The sequence below is a fragment of the Vicia villosa genome, linkage group LG7 (genome assembly GCF_029867415.1).
Source record: "Vicia villosa cultivar HV-30 ecotype Madison, WI linkage group LG7, Vvil1.0, whole genome shotgun sequence".
Taxonomy (NCBI): Eukaryota; Viridiplantae; Streptophyta; class Magnoliopsida; order Fabales; family Fabaceae; genus Vicia; species Vicia villosa.
The window spans coordinates 91897795-91924108 of NC_081186.1; the positions used below are offsets into that span (position 1 = coordinate 91897795).

Sequence of the window (26314 nt, forward strand, 5' to 3'; positions counted from 1 at the left end):
AATCATTACTATTATTATTATTATTATTATTATTTAGAAATATCTATCTAAATTGTCAAACATAAAATAGTAATGACAAATTATTGGTGATGTATAATTTGTCAAAGATAGAATAGTAATACCAATTATTTACTTAGTGTAATAGTAATATTTCTACTAGTATAAATATTCTCCTTTTGTTCATAAAAATACACACCAATATTTACTATGAAAGACATAAGTGCTACAATTCTACTTTCTTCTTCATTAATAGTAACTAATATTATCATATTAGTTCACAAATATTAACAAAGTTAGATTCAAATATCTGGTTTTTTTCAACACTTTATCCGCACGATCGTTTCTATCAGAAGTTTATACTACACTAAAAATATATTCTACACTTACCTCTTAAATCTTATTACTATTTTTATTTTGCTCGGTTATAAAAAACTGACAACTAGTCAAGTGATTTATAATTGGAGTGGCTATTATCGTTATTATTATTTTACTTGTTGTGATATAAAATTGGTAACTTGTCAAGTGCTTTATAATAACTGTGGCTATTTTTATTATAAATTTTGTGTGGAGGTTTAAAACCTATATGCGGTTACTAACCTTTATATTTAATGGAGATATAAAATCTCATATGTAGTTACTAACATTTATATTTAGTGGAGGTTTAAAACCCCATATGCAATTGCTAACTTTTATATTTAGTGGAGGTTTAAAATCTCATATGCAGTTACTAACTTTTATATTAAGTGGAGGTTTAAAACTCCACATGTAAATATTAACTTTTATATATAGTGGAGGTCTAAAATCCCATATGCATATACTAATTTTTATCATATGTGTTCATTTACTTTATATGTTATATCTTATAAATATCTTTAACACTTATAACATATAAAAGATATTTAACACACTTAAAATTTTGCTAGATTTTTTTATCACACTTAACCCTTTTCTTTTTCTTTTCATTTTTTTCCCGACCGTAATACAATGACCATTTTTCAAAATTACCTCTGTAAATACTTCAACTTCTTTCATAACTTTCACATCATTCTCAACATATTTATCCATCTTCTTCAAATGGTTAAATTCCTTCTTTTGTTCATCAATCTACTTGCCATTATTTTGTTATTTATCGGTATTATCAAGCATGAAGAATTAGGTAAAAAATTTGTAGTATTAATGATATTGATTGTTTTGCCATTACTAGTTTTATCTTGGTTTATTAATAAAGATTTGTGAATAAAAAAAGGTCATGGTGTTTGTAATCATTATTATTAAATAAATTGGTTTTTTTTTTGTTTATGCGTTAAACATTGATTATGTTTATCTGAACTCTAGATATAATCATGTCAAATCTGAAGCATTAATTTAAAACTCTAAGCATAATTGGGGACAACTTCATAACCTGAAACAACAATTTAAGAGATTACCTTACATGTGAGGGACTTAACAAAATTATTGAAGGAGAAAATTATGGAAAATTGACAGACGACCCAGATGAAATGGCAAAGAGAATTTAAAAAGTGAACAGAATAATCAAACACTACCTTGATGATGGATTGCAAACAGAATACTCAAATGCTAAAGATCCCAAGATTTTGTGGGACAAAATTAAAGTAAGATTTGGATATCAGAAAAAAAGTCTTGTTACCCTCATTAATGGATCAGCAGAACAAAGTAATCTTGGAACCTTAACTTGTTCCACTGATCCATTAATAAGGGTAACATGACTTTCTTCTGATTTCCAAATTTTGCTTTAATTTTGTCCCATAAAATTTTGGGATATTTAGCATTTGATTATTCTGTTTGCAATCCATCATCAAGATGGTGCTTCATTATTTTGTTCACTTTTGACTTTCTCTTCGCCATTTCATCAGGGTCGTCTATCGATTTTTCAGAATTTTCTCCTTCAAGGATTTTGTTAAGTCTCTCACTTATAAGGTACTTTATTAAATTGTTGCTTCATCTTATGAAGTTGTCCCCATGCAGGGAGGGACCCAAAGCTAAGTGTGTGTTATAGCCCCCACTACAAATTATTTATTTGTTAACTAGTATGCTTGCAAATATGTTATTAAATATTTATTTTATATGTGGTCATTGTGTATAGAGTACATGAAAGAGGGATATAGAACCATTTATCATGAGGACTATGTCAATGTATGTCTTCAAAACTATTACAATATATAAAAATGTATTTTATTTAGCTACACTTGAAGTTTTTAACAATTTGGCATTCAAATATTTAGAAATTTAAAAATATTTATTATATGATGTATTTTTATTTATAATTATAATAATTATAATGCTAAATTTATTATATAAAGTTTGCCCCCACATTCTAAAATTTCTGGGTTCTTCCCTGTTCCTAGGTATGCTTAGAATTTTAAATTGATGCTTAAGATTTGACATGATTATATCTAGAATTCAGATGAACATAATCAATATTTAAAGCATAAAGAAAAAAAACAATTTATTTAATAACAACGATTACAAACACCGTGCCCTTTTTTTCATTCACAAATCTTTATTAATAAACCAAGATAAAACTAGTAATGGCAAAACAATCAATATCATTAGTACTACGAAATCTTTACCTAATTCTTCATGCTTGATAATACCGATAAGGAACAAAATAACGACAAGTAGAGTGATGAACAAAAGAAGGAATTTAGCCATTTGAAGAAGATGGATAAATATGTTGAGAATGATGTGAAAGTTATGAAAGAAGTTGAAGTATTTATAGAGGTAATTTTGAAAAATGGTCGTTGTATTACTGACGGGGAAAAAGAAAAAGAAAAAGAAAAGGGTTAAGTGTGATAAAAAATATTTAGCAAAATTTTAAGTGCGCTAAATATCATTTAGCTGTCTGTTATAAGTGTTAAAGATAATTATAAGATATAATATATAAAGTAAATGAACACATATGATAAAAATTAGTATATGCATATGGGGTTTTAGACCTCCACTATATATAAAAGTTAGTATTTGTATATGGAGTTTTAACCTCCCCTTAATATAAAAGTTAGTAACTACATATGGGATTTTAAACCTCCACTAAATATAAAAGTTAGTAATTACATATGGGGTTTTAAACCTCCACTAAATATAAAGGTTAGTAACTATATATGGGATTTTAAATCTCCACTAAATATAAAGGTTAGTAACTGCATATGGGGTTTTAAACCTCCACTAAATGTAAATGTTAGTAACTGCATATGGGTTTTAAACCTCCACTCAAACTTTATAATAAAAATAGTCACTTATTATATAGCACTTGATAAGTTGTCAGTTTTCTATAACAAGGAGTAAAGTAATAATAACGATAATAGTCACTCTACTTATAAAGCAATTGACTGATTGTCAGTTTTCTATAACCAGGGAATATAAGAATAGTAATAAGATTTAAGAGGTAAGTATATAATATATAATATATATACTTATTGTAGTAAAAACTTCTGATAGAAACAACCATACTGATAACATGTTGGGAAAAACTGGACATTTGAATCTAACTTTGTTAATATTTGTGAACTAATATGATAATATTAGTTACTAATCTAGTTATAATATCAAATTAAGAGAAAATGAAGAATAAATTAGAATGGTAATACTTATGTCTTTCAAAATAAATTGGTGTGTATTTACCCGAACCAAATGAGAGTATTTATACTACACTAAGTAAATAATTAGTATTACTATTCTATCTTTGATAAATTATATATTACCAATAATTTGTCATTAATATTTTAAGTTTGACAATTTAAATAGATAATTCTAAATAATAATAACGATACTAGTTTTCTTAATTATTATAACATATAGATATTGTTTTACTTTTATTTTATTAAATGATATGTATTTTATTGTGTAGATCAGATGATCCTAGTTGAAATCAAGTTTTGATTTCTTTTGTTCCTTACTTTAATTTCGTTCCAAGAATTAAACTTTTCTTTTCATAGTTTGTTCCTTATTCGTTTCGTTTATTTTTCTCAAACTATAAGAAAATTCTGTGATTAAAGAAAAAACAAAATTTAAAAGTTTTATTTACAAGATTTTCTTTTTTTGAAGTTAAGTCATATAAAAAGCTTTGTTGATGGAAATGAATTTTTAAAGAGTTTAATTAATTTTTAAAATATTTAATGGATAAAAAGCTTTGTTTATATAATGATATGTGTAAAAAAATTCAGAAAATTGTCCTAAAAAAATAGTTTTTAAATTTTTGTTTCTATACTCTTTATTGGTATTTGAAACATGTATGACTTTTCGATTGATACATGCCAATAATTTAAACAAGTACTCGCTCTATTTGGCAAGACATTTTTTAAGTCTCATTTTAAAATGATGGAATGCATTCCATCCTATTTCATCAAATCCTTCAATTTACATTCATCTAATTGAATGTATGCAATAGAATGAACTAATTTGTTTTGTTCGGTTCCTTCAAATTATAAAAAATACACAAAGAATATAATAGAATCTATGTTTCACTCCATTCTGCTCCGCTCCATCGTGTTTCATTCTGCTCCGCTCCTTTCTATTCCATCAATCCAAACATAGCCTTAATTATTATTCTTAATAAGCATAGCCTTAATTATTATTCTTAATAAGCATGAAAATTGTGTTTTTTTACTTATAAATCAAGTTGATTTCGCCCTGCTCTGTTATATTTCATCAATCCAAACACAATCTTAATTATTATTCTTAATACGCGTGAAAAACATTTTTTTTTAACTTATAATTCAAGTCGAAGTAATATTTCATAAAAGAAAATTTTTCCTTCATCAGATTTTATATATTTTTTGAACAAGTCTCATAAATATTTAAAAGAATTAAACATATGTTGAGGAAATATCAATCAATAAAAGAATAAAAATATTTAATTTAATTAAAATATTGTTAACATTTTAATAGTAGATGGATCTTCTTTAAATTAAAATATTTAATTTAAAGAAGATTTTATATATATATATATATATATATATATATATATATATATATATATATATATATATATATATATATATATATATATATATAGTAGTGATAATATTTTATATCTTTTTATATTATTAGTGTTAGAGTGTCAATGTACATTATGTTGGTGCGGAATAAGAAACACAACTTCAAATATCCCATTATTAATAGTAGATGGATCTTCTTTAAATTAAATTATTTAATTTAAAGAAGATATATATATATATATATATATATATATATATATATATATATATATATATATATATATATATATATATATATAGTAGTGATAATATTTTATATCTTTTTATATTATTAGTGTTAGAGTGTCAATGTACATTATGTTGGTGCGGAATAAGAAACACAACTTCAAATATCCCATTATTAATAGTAGATAGATCTTCTTTAAATTAAAATATTTAATTTAAAGAAGATTATATATATATATATATATATATATATATATATATATATATATATATATATATATAGTAGTGATAATATTTTATATCTTTTTATATTATTAGTGTTAGAGTGTCAATGTACATTATGTTGGTGCGGAATAAGAAACACAACTTCAAATATCCCATTATTAATAGTAGATGGATCTTCTTTAAATTAAAATATTTAATTTAAAGAAGATTATATATATATATATATATATATATATATATATATATATATATATATAGTAGTGATAATATTTTATATCTTTTTATATTATTAGTGTTAGAGTGTCGAGGTATATTATGTTGGTGCGGAATAAGAAACACAACTTCAAATATCCCATTACATAAAAAGATCTTAGAGTTATGAATCTTAACCTTTATTAACTAATGAGACTTTTATATACACATATACTTTTTTTTCATAAATAGTATAAATCTTCATAAATTAAACCAAAGATAATAAATATAAGGTAAAGGAATAGCTTACAAACAAAATTAGCTATAGATACCTCATCTCATCTATAAGAAGTAAGGAATTCTTTATTGCTTCAATATCAATTTTTCCTCTTTGAAGTATATAATCAACTAAAATATATTTGTTACATTGCACCATCCACATTGAATTGAACATATAGCTTTTTAACTTGTGATTGGGTCAATCAACTACTTTGTCCAAATTGGTACGTATTATACTCTACTCCCTTAACATGTAATTAGTGTTTGAATCTTTCTAACTTGTGGATTATAGTTTCTGTCCTTGCCAATTTATTATTAACTATTTGTGTGTGAAAATGATATATTTGAAGATGTAAACGATTGTAACTATGAATCTTGATTCTATGTTAAAGACATGAATGATTGATGCATATAAGTCCGCAGAAAAAAATAATCCAAGTTCTAAGCTTGTTAGAGCAATAAACTTGTTGCGTTGTTCGACATGAGTTGTTGCATCACTTATAAAAGGCATTAGGGATGAAAAACTAGCCTTCAAAGAATCAAGCTTACTAATATAAGCTTGCACGTCCATATTCTCCCATTTCAAAGAGTTAAGGCGAAGAACGACACTGTAGAGCCGATGAACATCGTTGGAGAACACTTTCTTAGCATTTTCCCAAACCTCATAACAAGTGGAAAAAAAAAGCTTGGTACTGCACTTGGAGATTAGGTTCTATGAAAAACCATAACACGGTGCATAGAGATGCATCGACTTGCTTCGATTTAGTATGATGGACGATGAAAATATTTTTCTATTATTTGGTCAAGTGATCTTCAAGTTCTTGACTTTGAAACCATAGCTTGACACCACCAGCCCATATGTTGTAGTTGGTTGTTCCAGTTAGTTTCTGGCACGGGATGAGCGGAATTTTGGTAAAAGTGGTGGAATCGGTGGCAGTGGCAGAGTGATCTCCCATGAGATTGGTGGGAAAGATAGTGGTGAACGCGAAGAACAACCTAACGGGGTGAAAACCTGCCGAAAAACTGATTTCATAGCGCGCGTGAGGCGTCGATTGGGGATGAGCTTCCGTCGACGGGTTCGGTGGAGGGTTGAGAACTAGTGGTGCGGTCACACCGGTGATTGGACGCGTGGTAGCAGAGAAAAAAGACACGCAGTAGCCTTGTGTATTATGAACAGCAAGGTTACTGAGGCAAAATGAAAGGGATCGTGAAAATCTTAACTATTGATACCATATTAGAATTGTATTATTTTTGCATAATGCATACTGTATTTACCAACTTTATCTAACTTTTTCTTAACAGCTTTTATATTTCTGTTAGTATCAGTGTTGAATTAGCTCTATTTTTAATTAGTAAACTACAAATGAATCATGAAAGTTGTATTTTGCTATGGCATCACTTCTTTGAGTTGCAACATAAATTTCTGCTATTGTAGTTAACCAATACTTGTATGCATTATATTCAACTAATTACCATGATTTGAATTTACAATACAAGGTTGCCTAGCTTTGCCGTTCATATATGGCAGACATTGCACTCTCCATTGCAGCTAAGCTTGCAGATATCATTGATGACTCACCATATGCCTTGAAGTTGAAGAATGTGCCAAGGAAAATTGCTAAGAAATGCAAAGGACTCCCAATTGCAATTGTGACTATGGCAAGTATGTTAAGAGGGAAGAAAGTTGAAGAGTGGGAATTAGCATTGCTTAAACTAGAGGAATCAGAGGAAATTGATGTTGAAGAAGTGTTGAGTAGTTGTTATGCTTGTATCAAGTTAAGCTATGACAATTTGACAAAGCAAGTTTCAAAGAATCTCTTTTTGTTGTGCTCGATGTTTCCAGAAGATTATGAGATCAATATGGAAGATCTGGTTAGGTACATAAAGGGACTTGGACCATCTGCCGGGACTAGTGGACCAATGGAGAAAGTCAGAAGAGAGATACAAGTGACCATGAACATCCTTAAAGATTCACATTTATTGCAACCTTGTGGTAAACAAGAATTTGTGAAAATGCATGACTTGGTTCGGGATGCAGCCTTATGGATTGCTTCAAAAGAAGGCAAAGCGATTAAGGTACTGACCAAAACATCGGTAGCAGTAGAAGAAAATGTAAAAGAGATCGCTGCAATGTCCTTATGGGGCATGGAAAATCTTCCTCCTATTGATCAATTACAGTGTACAGCACTCAAGACTCTTCTACTTCATTCCACAGATGAATCTTCTATACAATTACCAAATGAATATTTTGGAAAGATGCAAATGCTGGAAGTCTTGGGGATAACAAAATTTTACTACACATGGCGCAATCTGTATATGCTGCGCTACTTGAGTTCATCATTGTCTATCTTTGCCGTGCCTCAATCAATAGAGAGATTAACTAGGCTACGGACTCTTTGTCTAAGAGGATATGATTTAGGCGATATCTCTATACTGGCAAGCTTAACAAGACTTGAGATTCTCGATTTGCGCAGTTCATCTTTCGATGAGCTGCCACAAGGAATCACAACTTTGCAGAAACTAAGACTACTGGATATCTACACTTGTCGCATCAAGAAGAACAACCCTTATGAAGTGATAAGGAAGTGTACACAGCTAGAGGAATTGTATATATGGAGAGTTGAAGATGATTCTTTACCGATTATCTCTTTACCAAGGTTACATAGATATGTAATTGTATGTGACAAGTCCAGGGAAAACTGTAGATTCCTCATAGATGCTTATCTAGAAGATCATGTGCCATCAAGAGCATTATGCATAGACCGGTTTGATGCATCTGCTCTTATTCATGATTCATCTTCAATCAAAGATTTGTTTCTGAGATCGAAGCACCTTTACATGGGACATCTTCGGGGAGGATGCAAAAACATCGTGCCCCACATGGATCAAGGAGGGGGCATGAATGGGTTGATTGGACTAATACTCGAATCTTGTTCAGAGATAGAATGCCTCCTTGATACTACAAATACCAATTTGCCAGCATTCTTTGAGTTGGTTACGTTGAAGTTGATATGGATGAATGGTCTTAAACGTGTTTTCTATGATCCTACTTCCCAATGCTCTCTTGAAAAATTACAAGACCTGCAGATAGAGTATTGTACACAACTGAGTAGCATATCTTTTCCAAGGAATTCAAATATGTGTAATCTTAAGATTCTCAGATTACAGTGGTGTCCATTGCTAACATCATCACTTTTTGTACCTGCCATTGCTCGACGTTTAGTGCTACTAGAGGAATTAAAAATATTTGATTGCAGTAAGTTGAAGCATATCATAGCAGAAGAATATGAAGAAGACGAGAGTGCTAGTAATCCAAGTCCTACCTTGAAAGTGTTCCCAAATTTAAGGATTCTTCATGTGCACGGATGCCATAGTTTAGAATCAATCTTTCCAATCTCTTTTGCTCAAAGTCTGGAGAGATTAGAGAAGATAGTTATATGGTACAACTTTGGGTTAAATTATGTATTTGGCACACACGAATACAAGAATAGTGCGAATGAGATTAAGGCCAACGTCAATCTCATTGCTTTAAGAAGAATCTCACTTGTATCACTGTTGAATTTTATTGACATTTTCCCAAACTATTGTCATTCAAGGTCGCCAAATTTGAAAGAGATAGAATGCATAGAATGTCCTCGCTTATCAACCAACCTTATGTACAAGACTTTGCTCAGTTCAGATCAACAGAAATGTCTCACGGCCACTGAGGTAAGGATTCAAATATTTTTAGCTTCACATAAAAAAAATTGAGTCATTAAATCGTTATTCATAATATATTTTAAGACATTAATAAGCTATGAGAAAACTTGAGGTTCATAGTCAAATATTTTACTTTTCGAGATTAACTCAGGTATATTACATGCATGGTTATAAGTGTGGTATATTAACTAATGAGCATGGTGATCTAAAATTGACGGGGTTTCGATGCAGGAGAGAGTGGTCTTTCCTGATAGCGAAGAACCTGTCCTAGCCTTGGAATATCTCACCTTTGAGAATTCCATGGTAGAAGGTATTTTCCAACTGCAAGCTGTAAAACAAGGGCCATTGAATTCAAACTTATCTCATTTATGTTTAAAGGATTTACCCAAGTTGAGTCTTATTTGGAAGGGTCCAAAAGATGTTCTCAACCTCCAGAAACTCAAGAGTTTGGTTCTGGTTGGATGTAGAAACTTGGAAACCATCTTCTCTCCTACTATTGTTGGAAGCCTAGCTGAGCTGAGTGAACTTGTTGTAAGCAAGTGTGAGAAGTTGAAGCAAATAGTTTGTTCAGATAATTCAATGCGCTTCCCTCTACTGTCCATTGTTCATGTCTTTCAGTGCAACAATTTGAACTTCCTTTTCTCTCAATCATTGCCTTCTCCATTTCGTGAACTAGAATTTATTACTATAGAGGAGTGTTATGAAATAGAACAGGTTTTCTTTTGCAATGAAGATGATAGAAGTCAACATGTGCCAGAAGAAAACAAACAGAATTTAGTACTTCCAAAATTGCGAGAGGTGAAACTCGTACGTTTGCCAAACATCACTGAATTTTCTAAAGGACCTTATAAACTGCAGCAAAATGTGGAACATTATACAGCGAGAAACTGTCCCAAATATACTTGTGCTTGGTTGCAGGAAAAGACTCCATTTTCAACCATACATTTACAAACAAAAGGGGATGTTTGTGAAATGGGATTAGGATTAGGCTCAGGCTCAACTAGTACTTTTTCCGCCACTACTGATATTAATCCTCAGATACAAGAGAGGGTTAGCAAGTTGGAAACAAATTTAGAATCGGAGAGACAGAGAAGAAGGTTGATGGAGTTAGATTTGCAGGTTGAGAGGGAAAGGCGAAAACTAATAGAACTGAAACTGGAAGCTGAGCAAGAAAGACGACGATTCATGGAAGAAACAATGCTTTCTTTCTTTCATAAAATGCTTGGAAGGGTCCCTCAACAGTTTGCTTACCTTCTTTCACAAACTCAATCGGTACTTGCTCCTCAATTTTCTTTGCATGTGCTATTCAAGTTTGAAGTATAAATATATTGTTCTATTTATTTTCTAGTTCTAAAATATATAGTGATAATCATATATAATTTCAGGCACAAAATGAAGAAAGTGAAGATCAGGACTTTCAAGATGTATCCATACAGTCCCTCTGAATCAGTCATGATCATGATCAAATATGAGATGACATAATCTACTTAAATAGAAAGAATAGATGATATAAGTTAGAATAATGTTCCCTGCCGGCTAGTTTTCATTTGAAAACTTCAAGTAGTCACTAGTCATAGAAAATGTCAAATCTCTCTTATAAAAGCATCAATAAAACACTCTCCTATCATGATATTCTAGAACCTGAAAAACGAAGTCCTGAGCCATGGCTAGTGTTCTCCTTGTTGCTCTCCTCTTACTCATCCCAATTATCTTTCTGCTAAAACAAAGCAAACCATTCAAAAGGGTCCCTCCAGGTACACTTGGAATTCCCATTATCGGTCAAAGTCTTGGCTTTCTTCGTGCTATGCGATCCAACACTGCAGAAAAATGGATTGAAGACAGAATAAACAAGTATGGTCCTATTTCAAAGCTAAATATCTTTGGAAAACCAACTGTTTTGATTCATGGACAGGCTGCAAATAAGTTTATATTTGCCAACAGCGGTAACAATATTGTTAACCAGCAAACAAAGTCTACTAAGATGATATTAGGTGAAAGGAACTTGCTTGAACTGAGTGGCAAAGATCATAGCAGAGTTAGAGGTGCACTTGTCTCATTCTTGAAGCCGGAATCTTTGAGACACTATGTCGGTAAAATTGATGAAGAGGTTAGAAGCCACCTTCAGATGCATTGGAAAGGGAAACAGCAGGTCAAGGTAAGTTGTTACAAATCTTAACAAAAATCTTAAGCTAATAAAATGATATGGTGTTAACTTGTGACTGAAGTTAGAAAAAAATGTTATGCAACTATTTGTTTGTTTTTTCTGATAGGTATTGCCCCTGATGAAGACTCTAACATTCAACATAATTTGCTCTCTTCTGTTTGGTCTTGAGAATGGAAAACAAAGAGATCAACTCATGAATCCTTTTCGAGCATTGATTAAAGGAGTGTGGTCAGTCCCAATCAATGCACCCTTCACAAGCTACAACCGCAGCCTCAGGGAAAGTGCAATGATACAAAACTTGTTGAAGGAGATTGTGCGCCAGAAGAAAGTTGAACACGAGAAAAATGGCGCGAAATCCCGCCAAGACTTGATTAGTTGCTTGCTTAGCATGGTTGAAGATGGTAAACAAGTTTTGACTGAGAAGGAAATCATCCATAATGCTATGCTTGTCATGGTTGCGGGGCATGACACGTCAGCTATTCTAATCACTTTCATTATCCGGCTCTTGGCTAACGATCAAGATATTTGTGCAGCTGTTCTTCAAGGTATGCATCGACTTGTGTGCGTGTGAAGCTGTTCTTCAATGTAGAGAAATCTATGTATTTGATTATATGGTTGCACTCGCAGAACAGGAAGAAATAGCGAAAGGCAAGGTCTTGGGAGAGACTTTAACATGGGAAGACATTTCAAAGATGAAATATACTTGGAGAGTAGCAATGGAAACTCTTAGAAGGTTTCCTCCTATTTTTGGTGGAATCAGAAAAGCAACAACAGATATTGAATACGGTGGATACATTATACCCAAAGGGTGGCAGGTAAATGAAACTTTAGTGTCAATCATAGATAAAATTCTCACATGCACTCTAGTTAACATAAAAATCTTGTTTTCTTATAGATCTTTTGGGTCACATCAATGACTCACATGGACAACAAAATATTCCCAGAGCCATCAAAGTTTGATCCAAGTAGATTTGAAAATCAAGCATCTACGCCACCCTATTGCTATGTTCCATTTGGAGGGGGAGCAAGAATATGTCCAGGTTACGAGTTTGCTAAGATTGAAACTCTTGTGGCAATTCATTACCTTGTGACAAAGTTCAGTTGGAAGCTACTTTCAGACAATTCCTTCAGCAGGGATCCAATGCCAACACCATCTCAAGGTCTATTGATTGAACTTTGCCCAAGGGAACTATCTTAGCTCTCAGTCAACAACTTCTGGTCCCCCTCATAAGATTTTTACTAGAATAGTGTGTTATGTAGATTAGTGTATATCTTGTGCTCAACTTCAATGTAAACTTTTATAGTTAAAATCTTATTAGGAGGATATGTATTATATTGCATAATGTACAGATATTCAAGTTGTTCCATCTCTTTGCATATTCTTCAATCTAGTTAGCAATGTAAGTTATATTACATAAATCACCTAATATGAATTGTGAGAACATATACAATGGTGAATCGGTTGTACTTTTGTTATGAAACAAACAACAACACTTATTCACTTGGAACCTTTTAAATAATCCCAAAAGTTGTAGGAAGAAATAATCTGGAGAAGCAATCAGCCTATGATTAGTAAGAAAGAGTTGAAGGCACCTTTCATTCATGTCCGGATATGATTGCATTTGTATTGTAACCATCGATACTTTCCTTTAATCTGAAAATAAGGAAGCTTCATGGAATCTCCATAGTTGCATCATGTTGGCAAGTGACTTGAATTTTTATCTGAAAAATTGATGATGTAAGCATCTTAACTTTTGTGTTTAAATCTCATCTCATTGTCTCAATATTTAGAAATCTTTTTTTATGCAATAATTATAAATATTTTAGTCAACAATAATTGCTATTTTGGGTACAAAGTCAACCATATAAGTTATTCATTACTATGTTATCTATATCTATTTCTAATATATTGAATACACAACTTCCTATACAAATTTATATCTTTTTATACTTGTTAAACAATGTACTTCGACACTTATTTATCATTTGCCAAATAAAAGATATAGTGGAATCACAGAATATGCAAGTTAAGGAATCAAAGAAAATGTCAAAGCCTAAGCATCACAAGACACTTTCATATAAGTATATTCCATAACCTGAAAACAGTCTTGAACCATGTTTAGTGTTCTCCTTGTTGCTCTCCTCTTACTCATTCCAGTTTACTTTCACGCTTCTCAAAAAAACTTACCTTAGAGATGTGTCGAAGCAATCAATGAAGGAGTTAAGTACGGACATCTTTAAAAATAGGCGTGTCGCAGTGTCCAACACGTGTCGGTGTTTGGCACATGTATGACATCCGTACGACGTGTTGAAAAAGTCAAACAAGTGTCTCAAAAAATAGGTTTTTTCTTTGCTTCAACACTTTTTGAAACAAATTCCGACACTCGCATAACATTCATACAATACGTATCGGACAATACTAACAAGTATTTCAAAAAAAAGTTGTTTGTTTTTACTTATCACACCTTATACATTTTTGTAAGACAATTCTCATAAACATCTAAAATCTAAAAGGATTAAATATGTATTGAAGTAAGGTTATCCATGAAAGATAAAGACAATAGCTTTTATTAGAATATTTTTCTTTTTAAAATTATAGATGGATAATAAAAGTTAAATACTAACATTTATGTAACGGTGTCAGTGTCCTAGATTCTTGAAATTATCGGTGTCAAGAGTGTCTATATTATGCCGTGTTCCAGTGTCCGTGTCGAAGTGTATATATTTTTAAGTGTAATATCCATGAGTCTGTATCGTGGCATGTTAGGTGTCAGTGTTGCATTTTGTTATTGTACATAATAGGCTGACAGCTGCACTCTGGACACAAGTTTTAATAGTTAAATAGATAGATGCTAGATGACAAAAAATTTAATAATGTACACAGCCGGCTTTTGTTTTCATTTGAATACTCCAATTAAGGAATCATAGAAAATGTCAAATCCTATCATAACAGCATCAATAAAGACTCACATATGAAGATTTTCCAGAATCTGAAAAAAGAAAGCATCAAACCATGATTACTGTTCTCCTTGTTGCTCTCCTCTTACTCATCCCAGTTATCTTTCTGCTAAGAAGAACCAAACCATCCAAAAGTGTCCCTCCAGGTTCACTTGGAATTCCCATTATTGGTCAAAGCCTTGGCCTTCTCCGTGCCATGCGATCCAACACTGCAGAAAAATGGGTTGAAGACAGAATCAACAAGTATGGTCCTATTTCAAAGCTAAGCCTGTTTGGAACACCAACTGTTTTGATTCATGGTCAGGCTGCAAATAAGTTTATATTTGCAAATGGCGGTGACACTATTGTTAACCAGCAAACACAATCCATTAAGATGATATTGGGTGACAGGAACTTGCTTGAACTGAGTGGCAAAGATCATAGCAGAGTCAGAGATGCACTTGTTTCATTCTTGAAGCCGGAATCTTTGAAGCAGTATGTTAGTAAAATTGATGAAGAAGTTAAGAGGCACATTCAGATGCATTGGGAAGGGAAGCAGCAGCTCAAGGTATGTTGTTGTAAATCTTAACAAAATCAAAAGATACTAAAAAGACATTGCTATTAAGTATTAACTAATGATAATCTATAGGTATTACCTCTGATGAAGACTCTGACATTCAACATAATTTGCTCTCTTCTGTTTGGTCTTGAGAGTGGAAAACAAAGAGATCAATTCATGAAACCCTTTCAAGCAATGATTCAAGGAATGTGGTCAATACCAGTTAATGCACCTTTCACGCGCTACAACCGCAGCCTCAAGGCAAGTGCGAGAATCCAAAACCTGTTGAAGGAGATTGTGCACCAGAAGAAAGGCGAACACGAGAAAAATGGTGCCAATCCCCGCCAAGACTTGATCAGTTGCTTGCTTAGCATGGTTGAAGATGGAAAACAAGTTCTAACTGAGAAGGAAATTATCCATAATGCTATGCTTGTCATGGTTGCAGGATATGATACATCATCTGTTGTAATCACTTTTGTCATCCGGCTTTTGGCTAATGAACCAGCTATTTGTGCAGCTGTTCTTCAAGGTATGCATCGAATTGTGTGCCTGAAGTGATTCTTCGAAGTAGAGAAATTTATATAATTTGATTATATGGTTGCACTTGCAGAACAGGAAGAAATAGCAAAAGGTAAGCTTTTGGGAGAGCCTCTAACATGGGAAGACCTTTCTAAGATGAAGTACACTTGGAGAGTAGTAATGGAAACTCTTAGAAGGTTTCCACCCATCTTTGGTGGGTTCAGAAAAACAGCAACAGATATTGAATATGATGGATACATTATACCCAAAGGGTGGCAGGTAAATGAACTCACGAGTATTTTTCTTACTTCGATTCAGGAAACAAACCAACCTGTTAACTGTGATTATCAGTTCACGACAGTTTTTTTTAACAGTCCTACTTATTTGTCATTGATGAAGAACATCTTTCCATGCAATCAATTAACAATAAACATTTCTTGTTTTATAGATCTTTTGGGTTACATCGATGACTCACATGGACAGCAACATTTTCCCAGAACCATCGAAGTTTGATCCAAGTAGATTTGAAAACCAAGCATCTACACCACCCTATTGCTTTGTTCCATTTGGAGGTGGAGCAAGAATATGTCCAGGATATGAGTTTGCAAGGGTTGAAACTCTGGTGGCAATTCATTACCTTGTAACAAAGTTCAGTTGGAAGCTGCTTTCAGACAATTCCTTCAGCAGGGATCCAATGCCGACACCATCTCAAGGTCTATTGATTGAACTTTGCCCAAGGGAACTATCTTAGCTCTCATTCAACAACTTCTGGTCTCCCTAAGAAGATTTGACTAGAATAATATATGTTATGTGTAGATTAGTATATAATTGTATTAGCTTATCTTGTGTTTAACTTCATCATAAGTTTTTGTAGTTAAAATCTTGTAAGAACTTGTTGTAAGGGAAGAGTAAAGCAAATTCAAATATGAGCTTTTTCTTATGAGTAGAAATCGAACTCCGTATTCTAAAATTTACAACACTCGCACACACCGCACCAATGTGCATATTCTGTAACTAGGTAAGGTAATACTATAAAATATTAATAAATGTACATTACAGAGTTAGAGTAAACAATAAGGATGCACCACTAGGAACATTTATATTGTATGATATACAGATATTCAAGTTCCATCTATTTACATAATCTTTAATCTACCTAGAAATGTAATCCAAATTACATGAATAACTAACATAGGTGCGAGAACATATACAATGATGAATTTGTCGTACTTTAAAAAAAAAAAAAATGGATACAAACATCAATTATTCAGTTGGAATCTCCTAAATAATCCCAAAAACAATTGGAATAAATAATTGGGTGAAGCAAACTGCAAATGGATTGGAAGAAAGACGTGAAGACTGCTAGCAATTCTCGGCTCTGGAATACTTTGTGGGAAGAGATGAGCACCTTTCATTCATGTGAGGATATGGTTGCATGGTATTGTATCCAGGTAACTCCATTCGATACTTGCCTTTGATCTGACAATATGGAAGCTTCACGGTGTCACCGTCATTGCACCATGTTGGCAACCGGCTAGAATTGTTCTCGAAAAAATTGAGAATGTAAGCATCTTTTATCTGCATTCATTGTACAAAAACAAGTCCATAAGAACCAGGTCAAGAAAACTACAGAAAAAAATTCATTAACTTATGAAGTTGTAAAACAAATATTAATTGTGGATTGATATTAGAGCAAATACACAAAAATGTACAGCCAAGATAACAAATTTTATATGGTCAATGGTTCTAATAAAATTTTGTGCAGGATGAAATTGAAAATATCCAAAACATAGAAACTAGATTGTCGGACAAACTCACAGTAAACTCTGTCACTTGGATAGAACTAGCAATTGGATCAAACAATCCAGCCTCCTTGTACATTGCAAGTATAAAAGCAACACAAGAAGTTGACTTGCCATCACTGTAGATCCAGTCATCCTGTTCTGGAACCGTCAGTAGTTCATCAAAAGATGATCCACGCCTTTCAACTTCTACTAAAACTTCTGAAAGATCAAGCTCCTGCAGAAAGAAGAAACACAAAAAGGCAATAAGAGTTGACGGGGTTGTTCCAAACTATCGCAGAGAAGTTATATGTAATGTAATATATCAAGAGCACAAAAAAGATTGCTAATCTAGACAGTAGATCATGTCACAGGAATTTTATGATTTATATTAGAAAAATGAAAGCAATGGTTTAATTTATTGTCAAAAGCCCAAAATGATTAGTATAGTACTATAGTATCATAAAGACACATATTGGAGCAAGAAGCAAGTAAAGGTTGTAGCATACTTTAGTTCCAAGTCGTTTGTTCAAGGCTTCATTCCACATATTTGCAGCATATTCAGGTTGAAGTTGAGTCCAAATTGTCATAACACATGCAACCTGAAAAGCATCAAGGTAAATGCTAAAAAAAATTCAAGGCTTCTTTTAAAGTGAATGAAATTTTTCTCCACTAGAAATGGTCTTCTAGAGTGACAAACAATCAATTATGAGTAAAACTAAAAGAGCTTATGATACTGGAATTTGAAATTTTGAAAATTTTTCTCCACTAGAAATGGTCTCTTTGTTCCGAATGCCACCACAGATTAACTGGAAATTTAAAGAGTTTCATAAATTCATACCAGATTCGCATCCAAGGGAGGTGGATAGTTTGCAGTTAAAGTATCTATCCAACTGAAAATCATGTTATGGTAACCATAAGGTTTTCCGTCCATACTCAAGGCATACTCCCATGCTGCAGTCTCATTAAACCTCGCACGAATGTCAGGGTGTAAAGGAAGAAGAGCAATATGGGGATTAGAATCATCTTTATTCAGTTCAAAGTCCCACCACTCATCCCATGGTATCATAGCAATTATATCTTCTCCCTACAAACAAGAGAGGAATGAAACACTAGCAGACTTGAAATCTCTACAGGCTTAACTCATTCACACACTCAAAAGAGTTTTACTTTATGTATCATGCTGTGAACCAATAGGTTAAACTTAAATATTTTTACCTTTTCATTCTCATGTCCTGACTCTCCAACCCAAAGCTTTCCATCTGAATCTCTTAAGCAAACAGCAGTGTGACCGGCATAAGCGCCACTAACCCATTTCTCTAGAGTCTCAAAAGCACCCCAGCGACCTCGAATTTTTGAAACAGCAAGGAAATCCCCAGAGTGAATGTCAGCAGCACTGATATTCGTAACCCAAGGTTGAGGGCGTGTTTCAAAAGAGGCTCCCATATGTTTCTCCAGAAACCCGATATTTGAGTTCTCGCCCCATCCAGTATTTGTAAATAAAGGGAAGACCTCCCAAAGTGCTTGAAGGGTCCCCAACATTCCAGCTTTCAAGAGAAAAATTGATAAGCCGTGATTTTTTACCTGGTTGCAAAAAGGGTAACTTTCAACACATTATACTTAGTAATGTGGTAAATTTGTAATGAAGAAAGATGGATACTTACATACTCGTACTCGGCTCTCCCATCCCATTCCTTGATTTCAAGTGTATGCTCCCGGGCCAGAAAATAGTAATCCCATGTCACGCGATACGGGGTTGCAAAAAGGTAAATATCTAAACATGTCCAACTATGAGCATTGCTAACCTACATCAGCATATAGATAATACTCAATCAGTTTCCTTTGAATCCCAAATATCAATGTTTTACAAAAACTGAGGGCCATAAGATTAAATCCAGTGAACTACTACACACATATAACTGAATCTAAATATCATGGAAAATTGTATTATATGGATAAAATATTGTAAGCCCTGATAATTTAAGAATCCTATTATTAAGAAAATAATGCTACACAACCAACTCCCCTAAGGATTTCTATTATATAAGCAAAAAGAACTGCAACATATTTCATGAATATGAGAAATATTTGTTTATATGTTTCATGACTTTCATAGGATTAAGTGTGTGGTTGGTTCTGTGGTGAAAAAATTTGAATTTGAGCGAATTGATTTTGATTAAAAGCGAGTTGATGATAATAAAGTGATTTATTTTTTGATACAATCATCCAGAAGTGAGTAGAATAGTAAATTTCAATGTTAAAATCTCATTTAGACTCAAAAGCTACAAATTCAAATTCTAACTTAAAGGAAAATCAATTCAAAAAGCAAAATTAATTCTAGTTTTGAGAAACCAAACACATCAAAATCAAAAGTGAATAGAACGGACAATTTCAATTTTAAAATCCCAGTTAGACTCATAAACTACAAATCCTAATTTCAAGAAAAATCAATTGTAAAAGCAAAATTAATTCTATTTTTTAGAGACCAAACATATCAAAACCAATTTTATATGTGTTGGTTCTGCAGTGAAGAGAATTGGTTTTGTAGAATTAAGTCAGGTTAAAAGTGACTTGAATGTAAAGTGATTTAAGTTTGAATACATTTATGTAAAAGTGAGTCGAACAACAAATTTCACCGTAAAAAATCACGTCTAAACTCAAAATCTACAAATTCTAGCATCAAGTAGAATCAATAATGGAGGCACAATCAATTCTACTTCAGCAGAACCGAATACCTCAAAATCATTCCAAAATCAATTTTACACATCTAAAATTGCTTTTGACTCTTCCAAAACCTAAACCAAACATACACTTTATACCAAAAGAAACACTTTTTGTTCTTCCATCCAAAAGTGAAACCAAACCTACACTAAGTGCCAACTAAACAAGTTTAATTTAACTAAATTTCCATCTTCATTCTAATTAGTTTAATAAGTAAAAACAAAATTTCAATACAATCAAACAACAAGTCTCAACAAAAAATCTGAACAATCAATTAAGCTAAACAAACAACGAACCAGAATTCAAAATCATGAAATTAAACCAAAATCGTAACAAAAAAACGCACCTTTAAGTGAACGGTTCCCCCACCAAATTGAGAGCCAGTTTTATTATGAAACTCAATCCACGCCTGATTCTTATAAAAGCAAGCACCTTTCCATTCATTAGTATTCACCTGAGACGAAACAGCGCCAACAAAAACCGGAAGAAGATCAACAGCGCTATGAAGCGAATTCAAAATCGGCCACGAAATTTGCTTCGGCATCAGAGGAAGCAAGTCGCGAGGGTGAAACGGGGATTTCACAGTCCAAGGTTGAAGGCACGTGAGGATCACGAGGAACGTGGCGAGTAACCATGGTAGTAGTAGCTTGGAAGAAGAAGAAGCCATGGAAATTGAGTTGTGGCAAAATAGAACACTTTTAGAGTCAACAAATACCTTTTTATTTATAATAACATGAGTTTTAGATTGAGATTTTTTTAAATAATTATTAAGGAGTGGTAATTTTTTAAAAATTGTTATTGTTAGATATTTTAGGAATAATCGAAGAAAATAACTTTATTGTTTTTTATGGATAAAATAATAATGATTTCATTATTCTGGATTTACGTAAACTAGATTACACGTGTAAAATAATTATTATGTTATTAATATTAAAATGAATAAGCGGTTAATATCATCTTTAAGAGGAGATGATATCATCGTGACAATACAATGCAATGCATGCGCAATAAATTTTTCGCCCAGTTTTGAAAATTCTGATTCATGAAAAAACTTTTTAAAACTAAGATCTATTTAATCTCCTATTTAGACATATATCGCACATTCTCCTTTATCATATAATAACTTGGTAATGGCAGAAATTTATCATTTAAAAATGAACAAATAAAATGTCACAGATTTCTGTATTTAAAGTCTTTATATAATTATTAACTGAACTGACGGATAAAAATAATTGAAATTAGTTTAGAATGATTTGTCCTTTACCAGAATCTCCTTATCAATTGGAGAGATTTTCTCTAACAAAATCTCTAATTTTTTGTTATATTAAGATAATATAAGTTGAAATTTTTAATATAAATCTATCAAATTTATTCAAACTGCAGCAAAAACTACGCATACTTTAATTTTCCCAAGTTTGTTTTAAACTGCCTTTGGTTTTTCTTATATCTGTTTTTAGTATCTTGTTTATCAATGGAAGGACTTTAGAAGTATTTTGTTTTAAGTTTGTTAAAATAATTTTATTTTCTAATACTTGGAAAATATAAGAGAAATATATTTAAATTCTATGAGTAGTCATTGATTAAACCATAAAAAATATTGTTAAACGTAATATTTAAGTAAGAAATAATGATAATTAAATTTAAAAAATATATAAATATTAGGGGAATAACACTTTCTTTTTATTTAGGAAACTAGCAAGATATTTATGTGTTCGCTCGGATAAATTTATTTGATACCATCATAGATGTATATCTGTAAAAGTGTATAATTGTATAAATTCCTGAAAATGTAGACAATACCGTACCTAAACACCAACAAATTTGTATACATGTCTAAATAAGTACTTATTTTAATGTAACTACAAACTAATGCATTTTAAACAACCTATTTTACCTAATACATGTACCACAACTCAAAAATAGAAAGAAAAAAATAAGAAACTTACCAATTGAGAGTTGTTGTGGAAAATCTTGAGCGGATTGCAATGCAGTTGAAGTTTAAAAAATGACACACTTGAATTTTGCTCAGAACTCTTTGAAAAAGTTTTGTGAAAATGTAACAAATAAAGAAGGAAGAGTGAAGGTTCTTGCGCGAAGTATATGAGTTAAAATCTGTCTGACAATGCATCTTCGTAAAACTTGCTGAGCGTAAAACACAATGTTTTCAAATAAGTGTTATTACGAATATGCATCTTAGAAAATATTTTTGGACAAATTAAGACAACTCATTCACTAAAAGGTTGGATGGTAATTTAGGTGTGTCCAAAAATACATATTTGAGATTTAAATTTTTGTATGATTTTTTGCTATGGTGAACTAGCACCTCATGCATGAATAAAGTAATGCCCTTGAACTTCTTCACGTTGCAATCCAACAAACAAATATACTCCAATTTGGATATTTACACTTCCGCAAAGATAACAAGTCTTGAACATTACTACACTTAAAATTAGTTTAAATTAGTCCAAATACTGGATTTTTAATCTTCATGTAAGTATAGAAATTCTTGTTAAATCAAATTTATTAAAAAATGTAAAACTATTTCATGTGTTATATTACACAATTATATTTTCCACTTCAATTATCTTGACATATATTTTGTGTTATATATCAACCAATACAATAATACGTTGATATATATTTTGTGAAGAATTGGTTTCAACAAATCAGAGTGGCGCAGCGGAAGCGTGGTGGGCCCATAACCCACAGGTTCCTGAATCGAAACCAGGCTCTGATAATTTGATAGTTTTTGTTCACTCTTTCAAGAAAGGAGAAACACCTTGGTTATTAGAGAAAAAATGTGGTCAAATATTGGAGCAGCTTCCTTTAAGTATCTTGGTCTTCTAATTGGGTCTTCTAATTGGAGCCAATCCAAATAAAAGATTGAGGGAGTGAGAAATAGATTGTCTAGATGGAAGAGCGGAGTTTCGGTGTTGTTTTCATCAACCGGTCATGGCTGCTTCAGCACCTCGGTGTATTTTGTGTTGCAGTCGATTTTAACTCAGATTTGCATTCTTTTTGGGCTCTGGTGTAGCTGTTGTAGGGCTGAGTTGGTGATTTGCTTAAGGCACTTCTTATATATTGTTTGGATTTGGTTATGTTGGATCATATTCTCCTTTATCTATGGCGTTGGAGTGTCTGTTTCTAAAGTTTGTTGGGTTGTTTGGAGAACTTGGTGAGTGTTTTGTAGCAATTTATTGCAAGTCTTAGAGTTAGAGGTGACAGTACTTTTGTTTATATTTGTTTTTATGTATTTGATTATTGTTGGAGTAATTTTGGTGGTGATTATGTCTTGCCATGACAGTCTGATTATTTTGCTATATCTAATAGCACATCTTGTGCCTTTTTTTTCTTGTTAATGCATTTGTTTTTTTCGAAAAAAAATAATTCTACCTTATTATTATATGGTACCATTTGTACTGCAGGTTCTAATTGGTGGTAGTGACAATAGAGAAATTGAGGTTTTGTTACATGATAAACCAAATTGTATATTGGCTAGTTAAGTAAGTGTCTTTAGTTGCTCAGACTGTATTATTCTATTTTAATGGTACTAGCAGTCACCCACAAGAGTTCTTTCTACTCACCAGTAAAATTCAAAAATAAAACTGAATAACAATTACAATCAAACATGATACAATGGCACTGGCAGTCACTAGCCTTTCATGCACTTTTCTGGCATAATTATAGCCAGAAATCAGAATTCTAAATTACACCAACCAAGAATTTTATTCAATAGAAGAAAAGATAATTGTCATGGTTTAATTTATGTTATAGAGATGACATTTAAAGTCTAGAGCTTCTGCATAATACATAACAACAAACTTTCCAACTCCTGCAAATTAACAGAATCACAAAAATCAAACTCACTAGGCTACTTTACATATGTCCTCATATTCCACAACTTTAAGCACCCTACTATCATAAGTGCCTCTCTCTATCTGCACCTTAGCGCAAAATCGATCTCTATCCACCCCGAGCAGCCTAGCAAGAGATCCACAATAAGTCCCGTTTACTATTTTTACACGTCCCCCAACCTGTGGTATCACAGTTTCAAGCTCTTCCTGATCAACTCTAAGCACATGCTTACTTTCTAACATTTTTATTTCCCCTACGTACTTGTCAATTACTTTCCTCACAACACCTTTTTGTTTGTAATATCGCTTCTCTGCCAAGACTTTGCTCATAACCTTAACAACAATCCCCTTATGCAACCAATAATCCTTCCTGTTGATTTTTTCCTTGTTCCTCTCTTCTTCCCTGATTATTTCATCAAGAGTTGATTTTCCACCACCGCTTTCTACCATAAAATTCTTAATTTTATTATTAAAATAATACACCTCTATATTCTATCAAACATATCAAATCTCTCTCTATTCTCTATTTTTTTTCTCTTTCATCACTTTTTCACTTCTTTCTTCCAAAAAAAAATTTATCATCTATAATATAAGAAAATTAATGGTTGTGGAAAAGTGCAAAATACCCTTATTCGATTTTTTGCCACCACATTAAAATTGTGGTTTTTTGGTCTTTCTACCATAAAATTCTTAATTTTATTATTAAAATAATACAACTCTATATTTTATCAAACATATCAAATCTCTCTCTATTCTTTATTTTTTTTCTCTTTCATCACTTTTTCACTTTTTTCTTCCAAAAAAAATCTATCATCTATAATATAAGAAAATTAATGGTTGTGGAAAAGTCCAAAATACCCTTATTCGATTTTTTACCACCACATTAAAATTGTGGTTTTTTGGTCTTTCTACCATAAAATTCTTAATTTTATTATTAAAATAATACAACTCTATATTTTATCAAACATATCAAATCTCTCTCTATTCTTTATTTTTTTCTCTTTCATCACTTTTTCACTTCTTTCTTCCAAAAAAAATCTATCATCTATAATATAAGAAAATTAATGGTTGTGGAAAAGTCCAAGATACCCTTATTTGATTTTTTGAAACCAAATTAAAATTGTGGTTTTTTGGTCTTTCTACCATAAAATTCTTAATTTTATTATTAAAATAATACAACTCTATATTTTATCAAACATATCAAATCATTCACTGTTCTCTATTTTTTTCTCTTTCATCACTTTTTAACTTCTTTCTTCCAAAAAAAATCTATCATCTATAATATAAGAAAATTAATGGTTGTGGAAAAGTCCAAAATACCCTTATTTGATTTTTTGCCACCACATTAAAATTGTGATTTTTTGGTCTTTGTACCATAAAGTTCTTAATTTTATTTTTAAAATAACACAACTCTATATTTTATCAAACTTATCAAATCATTCTCTGTTCTCTATTTTTTTTCTCTTTCATCACTTTTTCACTTATTTCTTCCAAAAAAAATCTATCATCTATAATATAAGAAAATTAATGGTTGTGGAAAAGTCCAAAATACCCTTATTTGATTTTTTGCAACCACATTAAAATTGTGGTTTTTTGGTCTTTCTACCATAAAATTCTTAATTTTATTATTAAAATAATACAACTCTATATTTTATCAAACATATCAAATCATTCTCTGTTCTCTATTTTTTTCTCTTTCATCACTTTTTAACTTCTTTCTTCCAAAAAAAATCTATCATCTATAATATAAGAAAATTAATGGTTGTGGAAAAGTCCAAAATACCCTTATTTGATTTTTTGCCACCACATTAAAATTGTGGTTTTTTGGTCTTTGTACCATAAAGTTCTTAATTTTATTTTTAAAATAACACTACTTTATGTTTTAACAAACTTATCAAATCATTCTCTGTTCTCTATTTTTTTTTCTCTTTCATCACTTTTTCACTTATTTCTTCCAAAAAAAATCTATCATCTATAATATAAGAAAATTAGTGGTTGTGGAAAAGTCCAAAATAACCTTATTTGTCCTGAATATTTTAAATTATTTTATATACGAGAAATTTTTAAAAATATTTTTTTATACGAGAAACTGTATTTATGATCAAATATTTTTGATCAAAAACTGGTATACGGTAAAAAACATATTATTGATCTAAATATTTTTATTTACAAAAATTTAATATTTATCCAAATATTTTTGT

The 26314-nt window shown here is 31.6% G+C and overlaps 5 protein-coding genes across 5 annotated transcripts; 3 read left to right on the forward strand and 2 right to left on the reverse strand.

Moving 5' to 3' along the window:
- Window positions 1-5967: 5967 nt before the first annotated feature.
- Window positions 5968-11099, forward strand: LOC131615814 (uncharacterized). The gene is made up of 4 exons (XM_058886976.1): window positions 5968-6103; window positions 7377-9587; window positions 9810-10850; window positions 10964-11099. Exons 2-4 carry the CDS (start codon window positions 7401-7403, stop codon window positions 11021-11023), a joined length of 3288 nt encoding a protein of 1095 aa, XP_058742959.1. The 5' UTR covers window positions 5968-6103; window positions 7377-7400; the 3' UTR covers window positions 11024-11099.
- A 142-nt stretch (window positions 11100-11241) lies between these two features.
- On the forward strand, window positions 11242-13111 carry LOC131615821 (cytochrome P450 716B1-like). The gene is made up of 4 exons (XM_058886983.1): window positions 11242-11733; window positions 11849-12287; window positions 12370-12557; window positions 12638-13111. The coding sequence occupies exons 1-4, from the start codon at window positions 11242-11244 to the stop codon at window positions 12938-12940; spliced, it is 1422 nt and encodes a 473-aa protein (XP_058742966.1). The 3' UTR covers window positions 12941-13111.
- A 1536-nt stretch (window positions 13112-14647) lies between these two features.
- On the forward strand, window positions 14648-16707 carry LOC131615826 (cytochrome P450 716B1-like). The gene is made up of 4 exons (XM_058886987.1): window positions 14648-15247; window positions 15329-15767; window positions 15849-16036; window positions 16206-16707. Exons 1-4 carry the CDS (start codon window positions 14756-14758, stop codon window positions 16506-16508), a joined length of 1422 nt encoding a protein of 473 aa, XP_058742970.1. The 5' UTR covers window positions 14648-14755; the 3' UTR covers window positions 16509-16707.
- Window positions 16708-16818: 111 nt separating this feature from the next.
- Window positions 16819-20971, reverse strand: LOC131615825 (uncharacterized). The gene is made up of 7 exons (XM_058886986.1): window positions 20606-20971; window positions 19203-19343; window positions 18757-19122; window positions 18380-18625; window positions 18048-18140; window positions 17576-17776; window positions 16819-17335 (listed from the first exon to the last, which is right to left on the reverse strand). The coding sequence occupies exons 1-7, from the start codon at window positions 20924-20926 to the stop codon at window positions 17120-17122; spliced, it is 1584 nt and encodes a 527-aa protein (XP_058742969.1). The 5' UTR covers window positions 20927-20971; the 3' UTR covers window positions 16819-17119.
- A 3154-nt stretch (window positions 20972-24125) lies between these two features.
- On the reverse strand, window positions 24126-24563 carry LOC131619685 (KIN17-like protein). The gene has a single exon (XM_058890756.1). It carries the CDS (start codon window positions 24561-24563, stop codon window positions 24126-24128), a length of 438 nt encoding a protein of 145 aa, XP_058746739.1.
- Window positions 24564-26314: the final 1751 nt, after the last annotated feature.

Coding starts and splice junctions, on each gene's coding strand:
- LOC131615814 (XM_058886976.1), top strand. CDS start 7,401: ATGGCAGACATTGCACTCTCCATTGCAGCTAAGCTTGCAGATATCATT. Junction 9,588..9,809: donor AATGTCTCACGGCCACTGAG/GTAAGGATTCAA, acceptor GTTTCGATGCAG/GAGAGAGTGGTCTTTCCTGA. Junction 10,851..10,963: donor TTCTTTCACAAACTCAATCG/GTACTTGCTCCT, acceptor ATATAATTTCAG/GCACAAAATGAAGAAAGTGA.
- LOC131615821 (XM_058886983.1), top strand. CDS start 11,242: ATGGCTAGTGTTCTCCTTGTTGCTCTCCTCTTACTCATCCCAATTATC. Junction 12,288..12,369: donor TTGTGCAGCTGTTCTTCAAG/GTATGCATCGAC, acceptor TTGCACTCGCAG/AACAGGAAGAAATAGCGAAA. Junction 12,558..12,637: donor TTATACCCAAAGGGTGGCAG/GTAAATGAAACT, acceptor GTTTTCTTATAG/ATCTTTTGGGTCACATCAAT.
- LOC131615826 (XM_058886987.1), top strand. CDS start 14,756: ATGATTACTGTTCTCCTTGTTGCTCTCCTCTTACTCATCCCAGTTATC. Junction 15,248..15,328: donor AAGGGAAGCAGCAGCTCAAG/GTATGTTGTTGT, acceptor GATAATCTATAG/GTATTACCTCTGATGAAGAC. Junction 16,037..16,205: donor TTATACCCAAAGGGTGGCAG/GTAAATGAACTC, acceptor CTTGTTTTATAG/ATCTTTTGGGTTACATCGAT.
- LOC131615825 (XM_058886986.1), bottom strand. CDS start 20,926: ATGGCTTCTTCTTCTTCCAAGCTACTACTACCATGGTTACTCGCCACG. Junction 19,344..20,605: donor GGGGAACCGTTCACTTAAAG/GTGCGTTTTTTT, acceptor ATGCTGATGTAG/GTTAGCAATGCTCATAGTTG. Junction 17,777..18,047: donor ACAAACGACTTGGAACTAAA/GTATGCTACAAC, acceptor TTCTTTCTGCAG/GAGCTTGATCTTTCAGAAGT.
- LOC131619685 (XM_058890756.1), bottom strand. CDS start 24,563: ATGGTAGAAAGCGGTGGTGGAAAATCAACTCTTGATGAAATAATCAGG.